This window comes from Procambarus clarkii, chromosome 57, assembly GCF_040958095.1.
Source record: "Procambarus clarkii isolate CNS0578487 chromosome 57, FALCON_Pclarkii_2.0, whole genome shotgun sequence".
Taxonomy (NCBI): Eukaryota; Metazoa; Arthropoda; class Malacostraca; order Decapoda; family Cambaridae; genus Procambarus; species Procambarus clarkii.
Window position 1 is genome coordinate 12742740 of NC_091206.1, and position 20215 is coordinate 12762954.

General features: G+C 39.4%; 1 protein-coding gene across 14 annotated transcripts in view; it reads right to left on the reverse strand.

The window, feature by feature from the left end:
• Positions 1–20215, reverse strand: part of LOC123745051 (unconventional myosin-IXb) — a 327701-nt gene that overhangs the window by 17787 nt on the left and 289699 nt on the right. For 5 of the 14 annotated variants that reach the window (XM_069306295.1, XM_069306296.1, XM_069306293.1 and 2 more), the window contains exons 16-23: positions 19326–19560; positions 18096–18242; positions 16378–16587; positions 13282–13446; positions 12995–13093; positions 12740–12899; positions 2414–2572; positions 526–802 (exon numbers count right to left, since the gene is read on the reverse strand). In XM_069306295.1, the coding sequence (XP_069162396.1) occupies positions 526–802; positions 2414–2572; positions 12740–12899; positions 12995–13093; positions 13282–13446; positions 16378–16587; positions 18096–18242; positions 19326–19560 (1452 nt within the window). The remainder of the gene's footprint in view (positions 1–525; positions 803–2413; positions 2573–12739; positions 12900–12994; positions 13094–13281; positions 13447–16377; positions 16588–18095; positions 18243–19325; positions 19561–20215) is intronic. The other 9 variants (XM_069306298.1, XM_069306299.1, XM_069306303.1 and 6 more) reach the window with 7 other exon arrangements.

Genomic DNA, 20215 nt, shown 5'->3' on the forward strand with positions numbered 1-20215 from the left:
TGGCTTCGCGAACTGAAAAACAAGAACTACAACGAGAGGCTAGAGGTGTAAAATATACAATGCTAGAACATAGAAGAAAAAAAAAAAAGAGTTGATATGATCACTACATACAAAATAGTAACAGGGAATCAACAAAACTGACAAAGAATCCTGAAAAACAGTAGCTTCACAAACAAGAGGTCATAGATTAAAACTAAGAAAACAAAGTTGCCAAAAAATCTTTACAGTTCACTTTTGCAAAAAGTGGTAGACAGCTGGAGTAAGTCAGAAGATGGTGGAGGCCAGAACCATCAGTAGATTACAAGTATCATATGACAGTACTGGAAAGACGGGACACCACAAGCACAGCTCATATCCTGTAGCTACACTCGAGTAATTACACTTGGTGGTGAGTGGTAATTACTCACCAACACAGAATTTGTTTTCATACACTGCATAAAACTAGTTACTCTCACCTCATTACTCCAATTAATTTTCTCAATATAGACAATATAATTTAGAAAAAAAAATTCAAACTCTTCCCACCTCGCATATCCATGGACAACATCAGGAAGACTGGAAGACGGCTTTAGAGGTTCTTTGGCTCTCGGTGGCTCATCAACTCCACTGAGTTCCCATGCAGAAGCCACCTGTTGGCTACCACTGCTTCCCACATTTCTCTCCTTCAATGCTACAGGATTGATATCTGGGCCAAGCTCTGATGAGAAGCTTGGATGGTAGTCTCCTGGGCTTGTGGGAGTTTGGGGTTGGGACTCATATGATATAGCATCCTCGCTCTCACTGAAACTGCCTTCTCGTTTTCCTGAAATTTAGAATTATTATTATTTCAATGTGTGTTTTTTGGCAGTACACTTTCGTTTCGTGTATGGTTTTGTACGTGTACGTGCATTTTTGCATGTGTATTTATTATTTGAATTTTGTATTTAATCCTGAGGAATAGCTCTGTTAGCCCTCGGACCTACCTTACGATCAGTTGTCTATTGATTTCTCTATCATATTTATTACATATCCCTCTCTTAGGTCAGTCCTAAGCACATGCAGCTTGAAGTGGGTAATTACCAAAATCCACAAAGGAGGCTTGAAACACATGCACACGAAGCAAACACTAAATCTTGAAATGGACCCACACTGAGTCCAAAGGATGGCCAGCACTTATTTAGAAATAGTTTGGACTATTTAGAATAGTTTGTGTGGGAGCCGGTCGGCCGAGGGGGGGCAGCACGCTGGACTTGTGATCCTGTAGTCCCGGGTTCGATCCCGGGCGCCGGTGAGAAACAATGGGCAGTTTCTTTCACCCTATGCCCCTGTTACCTAGCAGTAAAAATAGGTACCTGGGTGTTAGTCAGCTTTCACGGGCTGCTTCCTGGGGGGTGGAGGCCTGGTAGAGGACCGGGCTGCGAGGACACTAAAGCCCCGAAATCATCTCAAGATCTCTCAAGATAACCCTCAAGGCTGTTGACTAGTGGAGTGGTCCAAACTGTTGATCATCAAGGAAAGGACTGGGGATTGTTGACATGGGGAGCCAGCTACTCCCAGTGGTGGTGCCACCTGTCTGTGGTCAGCTGTGACTTCTCGTTTGTGAAATCGATTGTTGCTTTGTTTCTTTTCTCTGAAAACCTTGCGTATGTCTGTTGTACTTTCTAACGTTCTAACTTTTCTCCTATGCCACATTCCAAAACATGGTCTTTATTCACATTAAAATCCCTTTGCCAAGTAGAGCACCATACACTTACTTTGTCCAGATATTCTAAAAGGGCATGACAATCGTTTAAAGTTTATCTTCCCTAGTATCTTAGCATCATCAGCAAACATCTTCATATAATTCTGGATTCCTTCTGGTAGGTTGTTTAAGTAGACAATGAACATTACCGAGCAAGAACTAAACCCTGTGGTACTCCGCTCGTGAAATTTCTCCAGTCCGATGCAGTGCCTCCGAGTTCACTGATATCTGATGTGTGGAACAATCTCAGTATAGCTAGCTTCAGGAAGCCACCATTTTGCTCCTCCAGAAAATACACAATATAGCATACAATGGGAGCCGGTCGGCCGAGCGGACAGCACACTGGACTTGTGATCCTGTGGTCCCGGGTTCGATCCCGGGCGCCGGCGAGAAACAATGGGCAGAGTTTCTTTCACCCTATGCCCCTGTTACCTAGCAGTAAATAGGTACCTAGGTGTTAGACAGCTGTCACGGGCTGCTTCCTGGGGGTGGAGGCCTGGTCGAGGACCGGGCCGCGGGGACACTAAAAGCCCCGAAATTGTCTCAAGATAACTCAAGATATATCATGATGTACTGGGAAGATTTTACTTTACTATCAAGTACCTAATGTGGAATACAATTTCACAGTGCAATTATATGTTACATAACATGAAGCAAATAATTATTCTTCATCAAGACATGAGTCAACTTTACCTTTAATTTTCTTGAAAGGCTTTTTCAATTGTCTTGGAAACTTGAGCATGCTAAGTGAATCTGCAAGAGGTGGCTGTAGATGCTGCTGTTTGGCACTGTCGTCGTCACCTGTGCTCGATTTTCGCTCTAAGTGGTTTGAATTCAAACTCTCGGCAGAAGCTAGAGGAGAGAAAAATACTCGTCAAACTCTTCAACAATTATACCAATTATATTCAAAATTGTATAAAATGTGTATAAATGTGTGTGTGTGTGTGTGTTATTACCAGCTTTACAAAGCCTTGTTTAAAAATACCTGCAATGATTTTTTTAATGAAAATACAATGAAATTTAAATTCAATTCCAAAGTACAATGTGACCCAGCCAGCACAAAATACCTGTATTGCTTTAAATGACAAAATAAGCAAATTTGCATTGATATTTATTTTATTACTGAAGCAAAGTGGGACCCACATTAGAATGAAATTTGCTAAAGTAAAATCCTGATATAGCTGTAGAGATATTTTAGTAAAAATGTTTGATAAAAATAAAAAATGTTTATACTGAACTACAACGACCATATTTTCTTTTCTTGAGGCATTTGGAAAAACGTGCTTTTAGCAGTGAACGACAATTTTATGTAGGGCGAGTGGTATCATCTATCACAGACAAAACGTTAAAACTTCCTCCTCTTCCAGGTTTTCTGTTGCCGATTTACTCTGATCACACTCCACACAGCCATACAAACCAATCTTTACTGTCTATGTCGTGCAGAGATACAGAACCTGGATCAAAGGCTACTTTTGCATTTAGAGGGGGGTTATCTTGAGATGATTTCGGGGCTTTAGTGTCCCTGCGACCCAGTCCTCGACCAGGCCTCCACCACAAGGAAGCAGCCCATGACAGCTGACTAACACCCAGGTACCTATTTTACTGCTAGGTAACATGGGCATAGGGTGAAAGAAACTCTGCGCATTGTTTCTCGCAGGCGCCCGGGATCGAACCCGGGACCACAGGATCACAAGTCCAGCGTGCTGTCCGCTCGGCCGACCGGCACCCAAGAGGGAAGGAAATTTCAGATACTGGATCCACATCTCTGTTCCCCACCCTGTTACCTAGCAGTAAAATAGGTACCTGGGTGTTAGTCAGCTGTCACGGGCTGCTTCCTGGGGGTGGAGGCCTGGTTGAGTACCGGGCCGCGGGGACACTGAAAGCCCCGAATTCATCAAGATAACCTCAAGATAACCCCATATACAACCCGTTCTCACACAAGACAGCACATATATGACTTAATGCTTAAAGTCAATATGTTGAATATGAATTAGTAAATATGTGATATATTCCCAGTTACTTTTTTTTCCAAGGCCCAAACTCTTCCTCACGTACCAACTTGCGTCTCACAGTACCCGTCCGTCAACCTAGATAGCAGAATAGTCGTGATTGGTTCAATTATAAGGAAAATTGTACTTTTCAGGTCCCACATGGGTTGTGAAATTTACCTACTATTGTCCATGCTCTTAGAATATTATAGATCAGCTACTTCCTATTGAAGGTTCGTAGTTTTGTTTTGAGAAATATTAGTTGTTCTTAGTAAATTATAATAAGCACTAAAAATTATTACATAGAATAACAGTCCTTCACCAATCAATATTATATACCATAGTTGGTGCTTTACAAATCTTTAAAGGATGTTTTGTAGGAACGCTAACAGAAAACGATGGTTCATTGGAATGTCTATGGGGTAAACTACTCTAAACAGGATGGTATTGTGTCTACTATACCAACTACCGGATCGGTATATTGTCCACTACCACCTGTTAGGTGAGTAAGGGGTGCAATACCACCCACAGGATGAGTATGGGGATCACATCCACCCACAGGAAGGGTATGGGGTCCAATACCACCACAGGATGAGTATGGCGTCCACTACAACCCACAGGATGGGTATGGGGCTCCAACCACCCATAGAATGGGTATGGGGCTCCAACCACCCATAAAATGGGTATGGGGTCCAATAACACCCACTGGATGTGTATATGGCGTCCATTGCCGCGCGTCGAGCTCGAAAACCGCAGCATTCATCTCAGAACCATGCCTATTTCACGCAGATTCCTTAATAAACGTAAAAGTTTTATATGTCACAAGAAAGATAGAAATATAAGCTTCATTCTAAATACCTTACCATGGGCATATTTAAATTTAAACCGAAGATACGTGTACTTTTATAATAGCCGAGCTCCGACCCCGGACAGATCGATCGACCGAGCAACTCTCTCTCAGAACAATGTTTATTTCACGTGAATTCGTTAGTAAACATATATGTTTTATATGTCTCAAGAAAGACAGACATATAAGCTTCACTTTAAACACTTTACTATAGACATATTTAAATTTCTAATGAAGATTATTGTATTTTAAAAATTACGGAGCTCCCACCCCGTACAGACTGAACGACAGAGCAACTCTCTCTCAGATCAATGTTTATTTCACGTAAATTCGTTAATAAACACAAATGTTTTATAAGTCTTAAGCAAGATAGAAATAAGAGCTTCATTTTAAATACATTACAATAGACATATTTATAGCTCAAGTGAAGATACATATGTTTTTATAGTAGCGCTCAGTAGCTTGTCGGGCATGGAGTGCAGACGCCTACGCACTTGCCGATATATTGTATAATTAACAAAGATACGCTAATAAAGCCTAAAATCTTATATGCCTCCAGAAAGACCGATATATGAACATTATTATAATTGCACCAAATGAAATATATCATGTTCGAGAACAAAGATATATCAATTTTAAATTAAGTTTCGACTCTCTCTCGGGTGAGAGAGATGGGGCGACTCTCGCCCCATCTATTGGAGATTCTGTGCACTAAATACCCAAAGCTACTCAAACCCTCCTAGCATTATTTAAGTAATGAAGTAATATGGTATATTTACTCACTATAATGTGGGTGCTGAATGCAGAACATGAGAAAACATATATTTACTCCAAACTAATATAATTTCATTATGAAATAAGTAGCATCAAAGGAAGTCGATGGTCCAAGCAGCAATGTTGTGGAGCGACTTATCCAAGATATATCGTTGTTTGGAAAGTGTTTGTTGGCATATCCAGTTGTCGCACTTCTCTGCTCAAATTATCACAAATTTAAATTATAATGTTAACAAGTAGAATACGTATTTTTAATAAAATCTAACATAACTAGCCAGAAAACATTTAACATTAATTAAAAAATATATGTTTGGAAGTTAAATCGACTTCATAGGACAATGGTTTTGTTATATATACTCGTTATTCGTTGACATGCGTTCGCTACTTAAACTACCATGTACTGTACTTATGTAAAATCTCCCATGTCTCTTCGCTCATCTCACCGAACCCTACAGGCTCTGTGATATACCTGTATTGTTTAATTAATTGAGATTCACAAATAAAGCTAATAATTGTATATGTTATCAAAAAGGCAGAGCTTAGTTTAGTTCATTTATTATGCACTCCATACCCATCCTATGGACGATAGTGGAGTGTTACAGAGGCACATAATGGGCTCAGGGAATGAGCCCACAATTCATATAGCCAAGCAAGTTATAATCTTGATAAGCTAGTTACAAAAGTCAATACACATTGTCACATCAACAATGGGCTCGAGACCGACCACAAGTACAGTTTATAATTTAAGCAACTGACATATATGGAGGACTGTCAAAGCTGGAAGTCGTGGCCCAAGCATCAACAAGCTCATTTGCTCTGTGCAGAGGATTAGGGTACGAGATCTCTGCAGCATTTTTCCCTTTGATCTTGTTGATATCCTTCCATGCCCGACTTAGTGGCGCGTGAGAACTGAGACCACTGACAAAAGTTTCCCAGTCTGTCTGCCTCAGCTCCACCATACGTTCCCTGGCCTTAGCCAGAGCCGCTTGAAAGAGCCGAAGCATTTCAGCAGTGCGGGTCCTTCTACAAGCTAGTCCAATTATTCTGGCAGTGCGTTTTAGTGTCTGCAATTTAGAATCATTATAATAAACATAAGTGCTATGACCAGTGTAATTTGGGTTACGTGGCCTGGACGATGGATCAAGTGATTCTATAAACTGGTTGATAGTACCTGTGAGCTCATTGTTAAAATCTTCAACTGATGAAGGCTCAGATGACTGCACCATTCTGACACATGAGCAACAAGATTGTCTCGTTGATCGATGGGCACAGCCAGCCTCTTCCGCTTGAACACTCCACCAGGGAGGATAGAGCTGCCAATGCTTACAGTGGCTAATATGGGCAGATGATCAGACGCCATAACTGGCACTATTGACGAGGCGCACCCGGTGTGGGAGACGTTGAAACCGAGACATAGATCAGGAATACCTCCGTAGATATTCGTCGGTTCAAGGTCACCCACAATCTGTGCATCATCGTGACTACCTAATAGTGACACCAGTTGGTTGCCGTTACGATTACTGAACTGCGAATTACCAATGTTCCTATGTCTAGCGTTATAATCACCTCTAATGATGGTAAGCTCAGTCTGAATACAGACAGGAAGGTCAGCATAATTAAAGTTACAAGGGGTCGATTATTTAGTACATAGTTGTTTTTCTCTTAAACTGGATGATAGAGGGGGAGTCTTTAACGTGATTGGGAATACATACATACATACATACATACATACATGCATACATACATACACATACATACATACATACATACATACATACACACATACACACATACATACATACATGCGTACATACATACATACATACATACATACATACATACATACATACATACATACATACATGCATACATACATACATACATACATACATACATACATGCGTATATAAATACATGCGTATATACATGCGTATATAAATACATACATACATACATTACATACATACATACATACATGCGTACATACATACATCCATACATACATACATACATACATACATACATACATACATACATACATACATGCATACATACATGCGTATATAAATACATGCGTATATACATGCGTATATAAATACATACATACATACATTACATACATACATACATGCATGCGTACATACATACATCCATCCATCTATCCATACATACATACATACATACATGCATACATACATACATACATACATACATGCATGCGTACATACATACATCCATCCATCTATCCATTCATACATGCATACATACATACATACATGCATGCATACATACATACATACATACATGCATGCGTACATACATACATCCATCCATCTATCCATACATACATACATACATACATACATACATACATACATACATACATACATACATACATGCGTACATACATACATACATACATACATACATACATACATACATACATACATACATGCATACATACATACATACATACATACATACATACATACATACATACACACATACATACATACATGCGTACATACATACATACATACATACATACATACATACATACATACATACATACATACATACATGCGTACATACATACATCCATACATGCGTACATACATACATCCATCCATACATACATACATACATACATACATACATACATACATACATACACGTCCAGTCAGCATATAGCTATTTCGGGACAAAATCCAATACAGTTTATATTGGTGAGACGCCACTGTGATGAGGAGTTTAAATATCACAGGAACTGTAGGTTAATGTGTGACAGGTGAGGTTAGATGAGGCATCTACAAGCATCAGCTGGAGGCTGATGGAGTGTTGTGGAGGCTGGTGGTACTATGTCCAGATGTTGGAGGGTGGATTTGACTCTCCCACCCTCCCTACCCCTACCCCCATCCCCCCACATTGACCGCAGTGCGTCTAAGGTTACTTTCCACTCTCGCTTACCAAGGGTATAACCCCCGCCCCTCCCAACACACACATGCATCAGATTCTTAACTTACAATATTTATGATTTACCAATTTATGTTACTACACTGACTCAATTTCACAATATTGTATAAACTTTGATGAATCGCTCGTCTATGGGTCATCCAATAATGTTAGCAGACTTCTAGATGTTACCACTGCTAGGTTTAGGCTCAGCTACAAGTACCTCTGGAAGTTTGTAACATCTGATGATCTAGATTTGACTAAATGTAAACTCTGTCAGCAGAACTATTCGCATACTTTGCGTCATTATATAATGGAATGTGAAAAATCGCGGAATTTAAAGATAACAACATCAATAGTGTCCATGAAATGTGTAAGTACTTCATTCATAATGATGTGCTGCTCGAAATCTTAGCGAAGTATCCAAAATTTGCTTACTGTAGGTAATGCATACACATGACTGTAAAGCTGCCGCCCAGTTGGGTGGGTGTGGAGCACATGACTGTAAAGCTGCCGCCCAGTTGGGTGGGTGTGGAGCACATGACTGTAAAGCTGCCGCCCAGTTGGGTGGGTGTGGAGCACATGACTGTAAAGCTGCCGCCCAGTTGGGTGGGTGTGGAGCACATGACTGTAAAGCTGCCGCCCAGTTGGGTGGGTGTGGAGCAAGACTAGTAACAGTGTGACTCACCATAAATGTAAAGTGCCTTGTATAGTGACTGTTGTGAGCCTCTTGTTGAATCACTTGTGACACAAAAGATTACTGATGTGTGTATTTGTGTGGGTGATTAAATATGTATGTGTATGTATATATGTATACGTATGAATATGTACATGTATGCATAAGTATGTGTACATTAATAATTTTGTAACTAGCGTCAAAAAATTGTTATTTGCTTAGCTAAACGAACTAGAGGGTTCAGTTCCTGAACCGATTATGTGCCTCTGTAATCCTTTACACCACCGCCCACGGGATGTGTATTATGGGGTGCATAATAAAGAAAGAAAATGAATGGACCGAACCCCACAATTCATTTAGCTAAGCAAGTTACAATCTTAATGAGCTAGTTACAAAATTCACTATAAGTCGTCACATCATAAATGGGTTCGAGATCGACCACAAGTAGTGCATTACATAAATTTATCAGTATTGTGCAGCCTGTGATCCCCGCCTGGCTGGATACTGATACCTAGGTAATTTTCATGTGTCCGGACACCGGCAATAAGGTGGTATTATTTATTTAACTTAAGATATATATATTTTTAAATGTTGTCACATTAACGGCTACATCTTCCTTTCTTCTGACATATAGATTTTTAAGATTAATTAAAATATATGGAAACTAATTATACAATTTATTGGCTGGTGTGCAGGGCTTCACACTCTCAAAGCAAGCCATCAAGTAACTATCAAAACGCATATATCTTCGTTTTCACTTCAGTTATATTTTGACAAAGGATTTTAAATGTAGCCTATATTTCTACCTTTCAGATGACATAAATACTTTCGTTAATTACAATATCTAGATCAAACTAACATTGATTTTCAAAAGGTTGTATATTTTCCATCAATGGAGAGCATCAGCCAAGAAGCCTTCTTTAAAATATGAATATCTTTCCTCACCCAATAAGATCTAATCTCTGAATAAAACGCAAAAAACGACTTGATTGTAACTTATCCACCGCTGCCCATTGGATGGGGGAGAGGGGGTTATGTGTAGGATAAACATATCAATTGTGACACTAGCCCTCCATATATGTCAGTTGCTTAAATTATAAACTGTACTTGTGGTCGGTCTCGAGCCCATTGTTGATGTGACAATGTGCATTGACTTTTGTAACTAGCTTATCAAGATTATAACTTGCTTGGCTATATGAATTGTGGGGCTCATTCCCTGAGCCCATTATGTGCCTCTGTAACACTCCACTATCGTCCATAGGATGGGTATGGAGTGCATAATAAATGAACTAAACTAAGCTCTGCCTTTTTGATAACATATACAATTATTAGCTTTATTTGTGAATCTCAATTAATTAAAGAATATATCACAGAGCCTGTAGGGTTCGGTGAGATGAGCGAAGAGACATGGGAGATTTTACATAAGTACAGTACATGGTAGTTTAAGTAGCGAACGCATGTCAACGAATAACGAGTATATATAACAAAACCATTGTCCTATGAAGTCGATTTAACTTCCAAACATATATTTTTTAATTAATGTTAAATGTTTTCTGGCTAGTTATGTTAGATTTTATTAAAAATACGTATTCTACTTGTTAACATTATAATTTAAATTTGTGATAATTTGAGCAGAGAAGTGCGACAACTGGATATGCCAACAAACACTTTCCAAACAACGATATATCTTGGATAAGTCGCTCCACAACATTGCTGCTTGGACCATCGACTTCCTTTGATGCTACTTATTTCATAATGAAATTATATTAGTTTGGAGTAAATATATGTTTTCTCATGTTCTGCATTCAGCACCCACATTATAGTGAGTAAATATACCATATTACTTCATTACTTAAATAATGCTAGGAGGGTTTGAGTAGCTTTGGGTATTTAGTGCACAGAACCTCCAATAGATGGGGCGAGAGTCGCCCCATCTCTCTCACCCGAGAGAGAGTCGAAACTTAATTTAAAATTGATATATCTTTGTTCTCGAACATGATATATTTCATTTGGTGCAATTATAATAATGTTCATATATCGGTCTTTCTGGAGGCATATAAGATTTTAGGCTTTATTAGCGTATCTTTGTTAATTATACAATATATCGGCAAGTGCGTAGGCGTCTGCACTCCATGCCCGACAAGCTACTGAGCGCTACTATAAAAACATATGTATCTTCACTTGAGCTATAAATATGTCTATTGTAATGTATTTAAAATGAAGCTCTTATTTCTATCTTGCTTAAGACTTATAAAACATTTGTGTTTATTAACGAATTTACGTGAAATAAACATTGATCTGAGAGAGAGTTGCTCTGTCGTTCAGTCTGTACGGGGTGGGAGCTCCGTAATTTTTAAAATACAATAATCTTCATTAGAAATTTAAATATGTCTATAGTAAAGTGTTTAAAGTGAAGCTTATATGTCTGTCTTTCTTGAGACATATAAAACATATATGTTTACTAACGAATTCACGTGAAATAAACATTGTTCTGAGAGAGAGTTGCTCGGTCGATCGATCTGTCCGGGGTCGGAGCTCGGCTATTATAAAAGTACACGTATCTTCGGTTTAAATTTAAATATGCCCATGGTAAGGTATTTAGAATGAAGCTTATATTTCTATCTTTCTTGTGACATATAAAACTTTTACGTTTATTAAGGAATCTGCGTGAAATAGGCATGGTTCTGAGATGAATGCTGCGGTTTTCGAGCTCGACGCGCGGCAATGGACGCCATATACACATCCAGTGGGTGTTATTGGACCCCATACCCATTTTATGGGTGGTTGGAGCCCCATACCCATTCTATGGGTGGTTGGAGCCCCATACCCATCCTGTGGGTTGTAGTGGACGCCATACTCATCCTGTGGGTGGTATTGGACCCCATACCCTTCCTGTGGGTGGATGTGATCCCCATACTCATCCTGTGGGTGGTATTGCACCCCTTACTCACCTAACAGGTGGTAGTGGACAATATACCGATCCGGTAGTTGGTATAGTAGACACAATACCATCCTGTTTAGAGTAGTTTACCCCATAGACATTCCAATGAACCATCGTTTTCTGTTAGCGTTCCTACAAAACATCCTTTAAAGATTTGTAAAGCACCAACTATGGTATATAATATTGATTGGTGAAGGACTGTTATTCTATGTAATAATTTTTAGTGCTTATTATAATTTACTAAGAACAACTAATATTTCTCAAAACAAAACTACGAACCTTCAATAGGAAGTAGCTGATCTATAATATTCTAAGAGCATGGACAATAGTAGGTAAATTTCACAACCCATGTGGGACCTGAAAAGTACAATTTTCCTTATAATTGAACCAATCACGACTATTCTGCTATCTAGGTTGACGGACGGGTACTGTGAGACGCAAGTTGGTACGTGAGGAAGAGTTTGGGCCTTGGAAAAAAAAGTAACTGGGAATATATCACATATTTACTAATTCATATTCAACATACTGACTTTAAGCATTAAGTCATATATGTGCTGTCTTGTGTGAGAACGGGTTGCCATATAACACAAAGGATGCAAGGCTGATCACCACCACATAATGGTGGTTCATGATGTCACTATATCCCTATAACTACATATGTATATATGGCATACCAGTATATGACCACACAAACAAAAAGTTAAAATATTTGAAGTTAAATACATTATGTAGTTCAATGAATTTAAAATAATATTACAATGTAAGACAAATACAAACACACTAGTATCTACTAAAATAAATTTACTTTAGAGCCTTGTAATGGTTTCAGTTTAACACATACCTGATGGAGTAGTGGCAGCCTGTTTGGCAAGTGGGACTTTGGTATACTGGCGATGCCTGAAAGATCTCGGTTTGTGTGTTGGTTTATCTTCTTCAGTTCCATTTGGTGACGCTGGAGGAGATGGCGTGAACGGACTTTCTTCACTTTGTCTGATGTACACCTGTTTACAAAAACAATTATAAATATATATTGGACAAAATCCAAAAAGGTGAGAGCAATCATAATCATCATCATCACCACAACAACCACATTTACTATTTTCATGGGAGTGAAGAGGCACGTGGAAAGACAGGCAGAGCGCCAGCCTAATCTTCTTTTCCCTTGTCTGAGCTTCCTGCCCAATTTCCTCTTTTTCTGTCAGAGAGAAAGTGTGGCTACTATACCCGAGTGATAGGATATGACTTTACCACATCCAAACATGGTAACAGCAAACTAGTCTCAATAAAAAATATATTAAACTATACAAAACTTCATTGGCATTTCCATATTTCATCCTTATAGCATTTAATCAAAATTAAAATTAAGGGTAATAATGTCACAACTACCTGAACACTTGTACTTCCTTGAGACGATCTCCGAATTTGAATATTTGTTTCACTCAGGCGTCTGTTAAAGTTTTCGTGATATGATTGCGGCTCCTCCGACATTCTTCTCTCGCAGAGAACTTGCTCACTTTGTCTTCTGTGAAGCTTGTGACCTTGTGCATTCTGAGAAATTATGAGAAACTTGTATTCAAATCCTAACAAATTGACAGTAAAACAGTAATATCTTAATAATAATGGACATTTTATACAAAAAGATTAACACGTTGATAAGAAAGGCGAGTAGCTGTATAGTAACAAAGAGCAGAGTGTAGTAATATTCGTGTAGTAAAAGCGTGACATTCTTGCAGCTCATCAACATTTTCAATATTGCCTCTTTGTCCACTCTGTAAATTTACTTCAATACTTTAAGCCTTATCATATCTCCTGTGCTTCTTCTTTCCACCAAAGTTGTGAGGATAAGTTTTTTCAGCCTCTATGTGTACCAAGTTCCCCCAGTTGCAGGGGTCAGACTTAGATAATTCTGAGCTATCTCAAGTTTGATCTGCATATGCCAACACTTCCATATGCAGATCAGGCCATATCTGTACATGCAAGTGTTGACGTTACCTGGTACCTGAAAGCAACTCGGGCATTTGCCAACTTCGCATGTCCTGTAGACATAATTTTGCTAATGTACACCTCACATGCCAGTTTTGGAGTTTACATAAATTCACAGATTTTCTCATTTTCTGTTTCTGGCAGTTTCCTTCCTTTCAGCTTGTACTTTCCCACCTATATCATCACCTAGCATTTGTAAGAGTTAAGAGTTTAACAGCTATCTTTCTGACCAATGCTGCAGTAAATCCAGGTCTCCCTGCAGTTTCTTAAAGACTTTGCTTCTAACTCTCTATATCAGCTTTACATCATCTGCAACCAGTATATAAATGAATCAATTTTTCTCTGCCAGGTCATTTACACATCAGGACAAAAATGGGACCCTAGTACCAAGCCGTGTGGTCCGCCTTGTGACTTCTTATCACCTAGATTTCTCCTTTCTCAGTGTTACCTACCCAAGAAGAATCCCAGTCACCTACCCTAGTCCTTTTTAGTTATCTTGAGATTATCTTGAGATAATTTTGGGGCTTTTTAGTGTCCCCGCGGCCCAGTACTCAACCAGGCCTCCACCCCCAGGAAGCAGCCCGTGACAGCTGACCAACACCCAGGTACCTATTTTACGGCTAGGTAACAAGGGGCATAGGGCGAAAGAAACTCTGCCCATTGTTTCTCGCCAGCGCCTGGGATCGAACCCGGGACCACAAGATCACAAGTCCAGCATGGTGTCCACTTGGCCGACCGGCTCCCTGTTACACCAGCCAGGTTATCAAACTTGTATTTGAGCCTTTTGTGCAGGACTGAATCAACCATTTTCTGGAAATTAAAAAATACAAAATCGGCCCAATATTCTCACTTGTTTCATCACTGTCATTTGGTCAGCAAATTATGTCAAGTGCTCCACAAGTTGCCTCCTTGTGAGTCTCTTAAGATTTTGCAGGAATGCATGTCGGCAACTGATCAGTGGCTCCAGTTTTCTTCCTTTCTTGAATATAGAAACAGTTGTTTTCCAAAGCTCTCTCAATTTATTCATTTGCAGTTTAACACTGAAGAGCATTGCAGGGGGATAGCTCAGTGTTTCTGATGCCTCTTTTCAGGATCCATGGCCAGATATTGTTTGGTTTTATAGCTTTTGTCCAATCCAGTCTCCTCACTTTTGCAGCAGATTCTCTCTAAATATAAGGACAATCATTCTACACACCTTTGTTCAAGAAGGTACCTGATAAACACACAAAAAGGGAACCTACTCAACCAGGTTGTAGTGCCTACATCAAACTGCATGCTGCAAACACACACAATCTAACTGATCAGACTGTCAACTAGTAGGCCTGGTCAGAGAACGGACTACACGAGATGTGTACAGGAACCACCACAAGATAGCCAGAAGGTAGCAAACTCATGTACCCGACTCATTATGTGAGCCTGTCACTTCACTATCTTCTCTTAGTTCACTCATCTTTAGTCCTGAAGTTCACCACCATCATGGGAGCTGGTCGGCCGAGCGGACAGCATGCTGGACTTGTGATCCTGTGGTCCCGGGTTCGATCCCAGGCGCCGGCGAGAAACAATGGGCAGAGTTTCTTTCACCCTATGCCCCTGTTACCTAAATGGGGTACCTGGGTGTTAGTCATCTGTCACGGGCTGCTTTCTGGGGGTGGAGGCCTGGTCGAGGACCGGGCTGCGGGGACACTAAAGCCCGGAAATCATCTCAAGATAACCATCTGCTACACTTGACTCATCACATGAGTCTGCCATTTCAGAATTTTCTACACCAAGTTCATCTACTCAAGAAAACACCTATCAACCTGTTGTATAATTTTCTCAAGTGAAAATAATTTCCAACAATTACATATACAAAATATCACCAACTTCTTGAGTGGAACAACACTTCATTTGGTGCACACACAAATTTGTAACCTTAATTTTGTTTCTTATATCAAAATAGTTAATGCTTGAGGGTAAATATGATTTCAGGGACTAATTTTATGCTTCCCCAGCTAATGCTTATATATCTTTACAAGGACAGATTTTGTTATCCCCCCCCTCTGTACAGTGCATCTAAATTCACAAAATCCAAGTTCTTTTAAATTTAAACTATGATTAAAATAAAAGTCCTAACTGGTTTCAAATACCTGCACAGATATAGCTATCACTGCTACTTACTTTGTACCATACAGCCTTCACCTGAAAACATAAATATTAATTAAAACTATTTTATTAAAAAATCATAAACATTATTTTCCGATACAATCAAAATTTTAAGGCAAGTTTCCTTAAAGAATGATGACCAGCCCACACACTAGAATGTGAAGGGACGAAGACGTTTTGGTACGTCCTGGACCATTCTCAAGTCGATTGTGTCCAGGACGGACCGAAACGTCGTCGTCCCTTCACATTCTAGTGTGTGGTCTGGTCATCATACTTTAGCCACGTTATTGTGACTCATCGCCTTCCTTAAAGAAGTACAGTACTCTTCTCGAGTACATGTGCAAAAACACGTACTTGAATGTGTGACTTTCTTCGCGGCGGAGGTTGAGCAGGCTCATTTAGATCCACTGGTACAGAGAGAGTGGACCCAGCAGTTGTTATTGAAGTGACAGACATCTCTTCCTCTTCTTTGAGTCTTTTGGATTCATTTCTACCCTTTTCTTGTCTCCACTCGTCCAACATTATTTGGAACCTCTGACGTGACTGCTGCCCCCGGACACAAGCCTGGTAATTACAAAAGGCTTTTGGTTCAAAACACAGTACAGTACGGTGCCGAGGTTATATACATTATGTGCCGAGCTGATATATGTTCACTATGATGTGAATAATAAATTAATATATAAAAAGTAGTACACAGATCGATGCAATACATCACAATTTCATACTGGGTATGATGTAAGTGAAAACCATGAAGATAGAGGCAGGTATTACTTATAACCCTCCATTAACTGTAGGAAGGTCAAGGGAAGAATATGATAAATGCAATGAAACATGCCAGATGATAGAAAAGGCTGCTATAGTGGCAAGAAGAGCCAGAGCAAAGATCCTAACACTTGGAAATTTTAACCACATGGAAATAAACTGTCAACAAAGGATTCTCATGGAGGGAGATGAAACATGGAGAACAAGATCTATAGACACTACAGGCAAACACTTCTCGTGGCATACATATCAAGGAACCGACAAGAGAAAGAGGCGATTTACCAGCTACTCGAGACCTAGTGTGTACTCAAAAGGAAGATGGACAGAACTTAAAATATGATGTACTTCAAGGGGCCATTGACCACTGCATTACTGTGTTTGATTTAACTGTAGAAATGAAAGAGTTAGAATCAGGACAAGGAGTACATGAGAATACAGATGAGGGTTCAGGATTATCTGCAAGAGATTCACTGAAAGACTGAAATGGAAAAAAGTCAGCAAATGAGATGATGCAACCCATAACACATATGTAAAGAAGCAACTAAACAGTTTATACCTCTCAGGAGGGAAGCAGACGAAAGGAGAACAGTAAATCAATAGTTCAACAGACTAATGAGGAATGGGAAAATTAAAAAAAAAAAAAAAAAGAGCATGAGAAAAGTACAAGGACAGGAGTACAGAGGCAAATGGGGAGGCACTAAAAGAGGGCCAGGAATGAGTACAGAAGAATCAGGAGGGCAGGAAGGCAGCAGTTTGAAAATGACACTGCAGCAAAATCAAAGAGCCAACCTATGTTGTTGCAGAGCAATATAGGAACACTGTGTGTATGAGACCATGTGATCAGACTGGGGAGACAGGAACAAACTCTATTGGAAAATGACAAAGAAGCTCGCGTGAAGAAATTAACAAGTTTTCAGGAGGTCTACAATCGCTACCAGATTAGTGTCTGGTTGCGGAGGAAGGGGGGGGAGGATATGTTGACTACATTCAAGATCTTGAGAACAGATAAAGTGGACAAAGGAAGTCTATTGAAATTAAATAAGAGGCAGGGGACATCAGTGGAAGCTGACAAGCAATTGAGTCAACAAAAATATTAACGTTGAAAGAGGTTATTAGTGTGTCAGATTTAAATGGTTAGAAAGCACGGCATAAAAAGCTAATTTCATTTCCAGAGTCACTGATTGGTAAGCAAACATATTTGTACTTTCACTCCAAAATACAAAGCCATTATCTTATTGTAAACATTCCCTTAGCTTTCTGTACTACGATAATTTTGTTCGATAATTTATAAATGCCAATGTGCTACCTACCTGGAATGCTATAAGAGCCCTTCGTAAATTCAAATACCACTTTCGTACACGGTGTCCACGCCACATTTTTTGGATGAATGTTGCAGCATTATGTCTTACACGCATTTTGGTTAACACCTGCTGTGCAATCCAACACCGCACCTGACACTGTAGAAGCACAAAAACAATATTAGAGTTATATCCCATTGTTTAAAGCTTTTATTAAAAACTAATATGTAAAGCCATTTAATAATGATACAATATACAGTACAGTATGCACAAAAGAAAATATGTGAACCATTATTTACATAATGCAAGAATTCATTAATAGGGAAGATTTGAATGTGTTACTGAAATTAAATATACAGTATTATGAAACTAACAGTTACAAAAATATTCAGAAAAAATAGAAACTATTAATATATAATACTGTTGCTGTTGCAAAATCCTCTGCAACAGTGGCTCTACCAAGGGGGCAAATGATATGAGGCATCAGTGCTCAAGCAACCAAGACAAAAATAGAAGACCAGTGATGAGACATGAAATGATAACAAGCACCAAGTATACTGTTACCATGACAAAAAACAAAAGATAAGGCATCAAGAGATCGGCCATCCATCAATCAGACAAAGAGCAGCAAACCAGATTCAGCAACTCTAGATCATTGAAGAGAGCAAGTGGATTTGAGGATTGAAAACAATTTATCCAGTAGCACCAGGCTTAATAACTGATGAGTTGGCTGGGTGGATTGGGTATATAGGAATGGTGCCACCTGGTGGTGGGCAGCTGCTACTACAGTATAACCTGCCTAATTATGGGGTGGATTGTTTTTGGAGGGGGGGGGGGGGTTGTGTTTTGTTTATCTTGCTATTGTCTGTAGTTTTTCACTATTTTTCTGGTGGCTCTCTCTTGAATTGAGTGATCTAGAATCCTCAGCTCCCTGTGACTCTATAGAGCAGGCTGGGTTTTAGCCTCTGGTCCCTGGTAGGCCTACACTGACTTAGGGCCTAGTGTGATTTGTTTTGGGGGAAACTAGCCATGTTGCTGAACACAGGAAACCACATAAGAGCCCTCTCAGCAAAGACAATATTAACTACTATTTTGTACACAGTGGTAGACAGTTGGATTAGGCTTCCAATGTGTAAATCAAGTACAAGGATTTACACTTATTTTAGTCGAAAAACAGTTACATGTTCCTGAAAAAGCAATGAGTAGTTTACAAAAATACATTTTTAAACAGTGTAATCTTACCTGAATTCTAACAACAGCCCTTCTGAATAATAAGAAGTGTCGTCGTTGGTGAATAGTTCGATACCATCGTTGGATAATGATAATACGAGAGAGAATAGTCTGGTGGAGTTGAGAGTCCAACTTCTGTTTTTGTGATTCACGCATAAATATTTTTGTATTCCCCATCTGGTACTCACTTTCCACCAACTGCATCCCTTTTAGAAAGGACCGCACATCTGCCTGAGAACTATTAACACTAATTTTAGAGTAAGGTAATTTTCAGTTAAGGTAATTGATTGGTTGCGATACTCTACCTTTAGGTAGAGCATCACAACCAATCGAACATTTTTCAAACATGAATTTTTATTAAAGAACAAGGTGGTATGTGAGAATAACACTGGTCAACAATTTTTCAGTGTGTCTGCTTCCGAGATGACGAGAGCTGTTTGTCATGCATTTTGATGTGTGGGATTAAAATATAATAATTAAATTTGCTGATTAGCTATTATTGTAGGTTTGAGGGTGGTAACAAAATCTTCCTTTATTCAACAAGTGGTGGCTGCTAAACATTTTTCACCCAGGCTCCAATGATATGAGTGGCAAGTCCTATAACATACTGGCAATCTCTCACATGACTCCTACTCACAAAGAAAACGGCAGTATTTTGTGCATCCACCCTACAGACCCATCACAAAAGCAACAAACCAAGTCTCCACAGAGCTGTCACTAATGTTAGTCATCATTCATGTGCCTCAAAAGCAGCTTCATGTAGTCATCAGTTTCCCTCATATGGGCTCCATATGAGGGAAAATTGAGCATTCATTTAGGCCCCTTAACTCGACGTTTGGTTCATCCCACAGCGCCAGTTCTCCATTCCATAACCCAATGGAATTCATGGAAAAACACTTCCA